The sequence below is a fragment of the Galeopterus variegatus genome, unplaced genomic scaffold, assembly GCF_000696425.1.
Source record: "Galeopterus variegatus unplaced genomic scaffold, G_variegatus-3.0.2 Scaffold3477, whole genome shotgun sequence".
NCBI lineage: Eukaryota > Metazoa > Chordata > Mammalia > Dermoptera > Cynocephalidae > Galeopterus > Galeopterus variegatus.
In genome coordinates, this window is record NW_007729588.1 from 85,486 (window position 1) to 90,204 (window position 4,719).

General features: G+C 54.0%; 1 protein-coding gene across 1 annotated transcript in view; it reads left to right on the top strand.

The window, feature by feature from the left end:
• The window catches only part of PTMA (prothymosin, alpha), a 5,322-nt gene extending 2,477 nt beyond the window's left edge, over positions 1–2,845 (top strand). Inside the window, exons 2-5 of the mRNA XM_008585175.1 lie at positions 878–949; positions 1,172–1,265; positions 1,718–1,791; positions 2,087–2,845. Of these exons, the coding sequence (XP_008583397.1) occupies positions 878–949; positions 1,172–1,265; positions 1,718–1,791; positions 2,087–2,134 (288 nt within the window). The 3' untranslated portion in view covers positions 2,135–2,845. The remainder of the gene's footprint in view (positions 1–877; positions 950–1,171; positions 1,266–1,717; positions 1,792–2,086) is intronic.
• Positions 2,846–4,719: the final 1,874 nt, after the last annotated feature.

Genomic DNA, 4,719 nt, shown 5'->3' on the forward strand with positions numbered 1-4,719 from the left:
CTAAGTAAACTCATCACACCAAGCTCATCGATCTAAGTGAACTCATGGACGCTTGTTTGTGTTGGTGGCGGGCTCCGCCGCGCCAGGAAAAAGTTACAGGGCGCCCAAGGCTGCGCTGCCCTTTGGAACCCGGGAGGAGTCCGCCCTCCAGGTGCGGTCTGGCGGACACAGCCGGCGCGCGGACCGGCGGGAGGCAAATGTGCACCGTCGCCCGCCGCGATGGAAACTGGCCGCCCCGGGCCTGGGGCGTGTTCCCTGAGCCCGCGCCCATTTCTAGGCGGCAACGGTCTGCGGTCTCCTGGGACGGCTGTCGGACATGGGGAGTCTGCGTTTGGGTTTCTTCAGGGACCTGAGCTTGCCATGGTGCCTGGGCTGCCGGCAGCTTGGAACCGGAGCCGGGCTGTGAGGACTGTCCCCTCCCAGGCCAGTCCACCCACGGGAGCTGTCCCGCAGCAGCAAGCCCCGCCCTCCCGCACCTTGTTTATTTATGGCACATACCTGCTTCCTTCCAAGAAGGGCTTGTGAGGGGCGGAGCTCTCTCCAGCTGGAAACAAGTGTGCGATGGGCGTGTGTGAGAGGGAGTGTTCCCGTGCTCGCCCGCCCGGCCGGACGGGTTTGAGTCGGTGGCTCCTTTCCTAAGAAGCATGAAGGGGGCATCGGGCCCCTTGAGTGTGCCTTTAAGGATTGGGAAATCATAGGACATCTGGCCACGGGTGCTTGGATCTCCTGCGGCCCCTCCTTTCACCGTCCCGTTCCCTGTAAAGTGCGACTAGTAACTTTGGGCGTACAGGTCGGTCCTACATACCAGTAGTTCTTAGTGCCTTTGCCTGCCCTGGGTTGTTCAGAAGACTTACTGATTTCCTCCTGCCTTTGGAAGGATTTAAAGGAGAAGAAGGAAGTTGTGGAGGAGGCGGAGAATGGAAGAGACGCCCCTGCTAATGGGAACGCTGTGAGTGTCTGCCTTGTTCACGACCCCTGGTAGCTCCAACCCCAAGAAGTTTTGTTTACTCTCTTTGAGCTTGGCCAAGGGTGGGAAAGGAGGCAGAGACCTTGGGCAGTTACTGTGCCAAGGTTTCCCCTTGGAGCCTCAGGGGCTGCCTGTGGATGAGACGGGTCTTTTACATGGGATGGGGCCAGCTAATTAATGCCTGGTATGTTTTCTGTCGAGAAGAATGAGGAAAATGGGGAGCAGGAGGCTGACAACGAGGTAGATGAAGAAGAAGAGGAAGGTGGCGAGGAAGAGGAGGAGGAGGAAGAAGGTGATGGTGAGTAGTGAGTAGCCTTGTCTGGCAGAAGGGGGAGGAATTGGGCTTCTGGGGTGGACCATGATACCTGGGTGCCAGAGGCTCCCGTGCACCTGGGCTGGTACCTGTGGTGTTGGCCTTGCCTTGTTTTATTTAGGCTCGTGGCCTGGGGCTGTGCTATGCACCCACTCACTCATTCACATACTGTTTCATTCCTGTCTCTGGACAGTGCCCTTCATGCAGCTTAGAAGGCCACTGATTGCTGTCTCTTGGTCTGGCCTCTCAGGGTGCAGCAACTTGGGTCCTCTCTGAAAACAAGTCCCTGCATGGTTGGGGGTGGGTGTGACCTGCCCATTTTGTCAGGCAGCAAAGAGGTCAGAGACATTCTGCCCTGACACAGGGGTCACTGGGAGATTTCCCTGGGGGGACACAGTAGGCGGGTGGCATGGTTTACCTGTTTCTTGGTTCTCCAGGTGAGGAAGAGGATGGAGATGAAGATGAGGAGGCTGAGGGAGCTACGGGCAAACGGGCAGCTGAGGATGATGAGGTGGGTTAGGGTTTGGGGACATCTGAGGTACCCCTCCTGTCTCTAGGCAGAGTTGTACCTGAGCAGCCACTAAAGCTGGAGAGAATGATTCTTTGTAGTAGGGGAGAGTGGGACAGTGTGTGGTCCTGAGTGAGTCCCTCCTGAACTTCAAGCAGGAACTGGGCACAGGTTCAATATCTTTAGAGGGCTTTAGGGTTGTCAGTACCCGGGCCCTGCTCTGCCAGCAGGAACTGAGGCAGTGGGCTGGGCAGGGCCTGTGGTGTTGGAGGGGCCTTGACAGTCTTTCTCTGTCCAGGATGATGATGTTGATACCAAGAAGCAGAAGACTGATGAGGATGACTAGACAGCAAAAAAGGAAAATGAAAAGTTAAATTTTTTAAAAAAAGGCCGCCGTGACCTATTCACCCTCCACTTCCCGTCTCAGAATCTAAACGTGGTCACCTTCGAGTAGAGAGGCCCGCCCGCCCACCACAGGCACGCCACCCGCAGATGACACACGCTCTCCACCACCAACCAAACCACAATGAGAATTTGCAACAGGGGAGGAAAAAAGAACCAAAACTTCCAAGGCCCTGCTTTTTTTCTTAAAAGTACTTTAAAAAGGAAAATTTGTTTGTATTTTTTATTTACATTTTATATTTTTGTACATAATGTAGGGGTCAGCCATTTTTGATGATCTCGGATGACCAAACCAGCCTTCGGAGCGTTCTCTGTCCTACTTCTGACTTTACTTGTGGTGTGACCATGTTCATTATAATCTCAAAGGAGAAAAAAAACCTTGTAAAAAAAGCAAAAACAACAACAAAAAAAACAATCTTATTCCGAGCATTCCAGTAACTTTTTTTTGTGTATGTACTTAGCTGTACTATAAGTAGTTGGTTTGTATGAGATGGTTAAAAAGGCCAAAGATAAAAGGTTTCTTTTTTTCCTTTTTTTTTTGTCTATGAAGTTGCTGTTTATTTTTATTTTTTTTTTGGCCTGTTTGATGTATGTGTGAAACAATGTTGTCCAACAATAAAACCGGAATTTTATTTTGCTGAGTTGTTCTAACAAAGCTGTCTCAAGTCTGGTTTTTCTGTGTTTCAGTTTCTTCAGACCTCCTGGGGAGGAGGGGAGGATCTTAAGCTCACATCCAGCTGTCTTTACTGGGGATACTGGGGTCGAAGAGTCCATTTATGGAGTGGATGGATGTGACCCTTAGGTGCATGGTCTGGTGGGTGGTCAGGGACTAAAGGGTACAGTGGCTGTTAGGGTGGGAAGAGGGAACACCGCAGCCATAGCCTGGGCCATAGGGCCATAGAGGTACAGGAGGGGAAGGAGGTGGCTGCTGGATCAGTCCCTTCCTACTGATTGTACCAAGAACCCTTCACTGGATGCCAAATGTGGGCTCTGGTACCCTGGAAGTAGATGTCCGCAGCCCTAGATGCTCAAACAGGTGATATGTGTGGCTGCCATCCTACGGGGTGGTGTTGGCACGGGCCAAGTGTGAACTTAAAGCTAAAGACGCGGCCTCCAGCTGTGGCCTTTCTTACACGGGTCACACCCGTTTGCCTTAGCCCCCTGGTGGTGGTGCATGGTACCTGCCGGCCCCTTAGGACTCAGGAACCTTTATTTTCCAGTCACTGATGCAACCTGTCCCTCATTTCCAAGCTCTGACCTCCAGGAGAAAGTCAAGTCCCTTGGTTAGTTGGGTAGATCTACCCTGCCCCTTGGGCACAGTTGATACTGGGCTATTTTGGCTTTCGGACAACAGCTGTGAGTAGTGAGTCAAGTAACTGGAGAAGTGCTACCTCCAGCTCAAGCTTCAGGGAGAGGACAGAGCCCACCACGAGTCTGCTGGGGTCCGTGGATGAGCCCCCTGCAAGCGTCTGTGGTGGAGCCCTTGAATGGAGGTCATTGTCCCCGTTCTTAAGGGGGTGCTGGAACGAGCCTCTGGTTTTGAGGGTAAGCCCCGGTTCTCAGCAGCTCCCTGGAGCCTGATCATCGGACAAGACTGCAGCCGCCCCTTCAGAGGGTGGTGGGCCCAGGGCATGGAGAGGCTGTGCTTGAGACCTACTACCTACTCAACAGTGAGAACAGGGCCATGTGGATCCCAGGGAGATATTCCTGGGCATGAGGAACAGGGGGCAGCTCAAAATGGTGGTGGGGGGCGGGGCGTTGCTGGCCCCACCTCAGGAGGGACACCTTCAACCTGGAGTGTCCGTGACAATCTGTCCTGCAGGCAGGGGCAGCTGTCGGAGAGGAGGGGGTGGGGACTGAGAGCCATGTATGTCCAGGTACCTCCCTGCCTACTCACCCCTGCCCCCCAACACTGGCCACTAGGGGTCTGGCCTGGGGGGGGGGGCGCGGTGGGCACACACTATCACAGAGCCCCTGGGATCCCAGCCCCTCCTAATGGAGGAGACACCTGAATTACCTTACCTATCCTTCCTCTTCCCGACGCCCACCCTCCATTCCTCCATCTCAGGCCCTACCATTTGCACTAAGGAGTGATCTGTCTTCAAGATTTCTTACATTTGGGGAACACGGGCAAGCACTAAGAGCCAAGACATTGAGCTATGACTCCTTAATGGTCATCTACTATCGTGGACAGACAGTGCCATGGACAAGGCCGCTCCCAGCACAGGGATGCAGGCGAGACAGGCAGGGAAGGCTTCCCTGGGGAGGTGGCTTTTAAGCTGAGACAGGAGGATGGACAGGGAGGTGAGGAAAAAGTTGGGAGGCGAGGGAGCAGGGCTCAGGAAGGCTTCTTGGTGCTGAGAGTGTTGAGGGTGCGCGCATGAGGCAGGGGCCGGGACAGGCACAGTCTGTGGGGCCAGGTTTCCAGGTAGGATTTGGGGAAGCCATAGAAGAGTTTAAGCAGGAAAACACCCTGGGGAGTACTGAAGTAAAATGCACAGAGACCAGGGCTGGGGTTAAGGGGAGGTG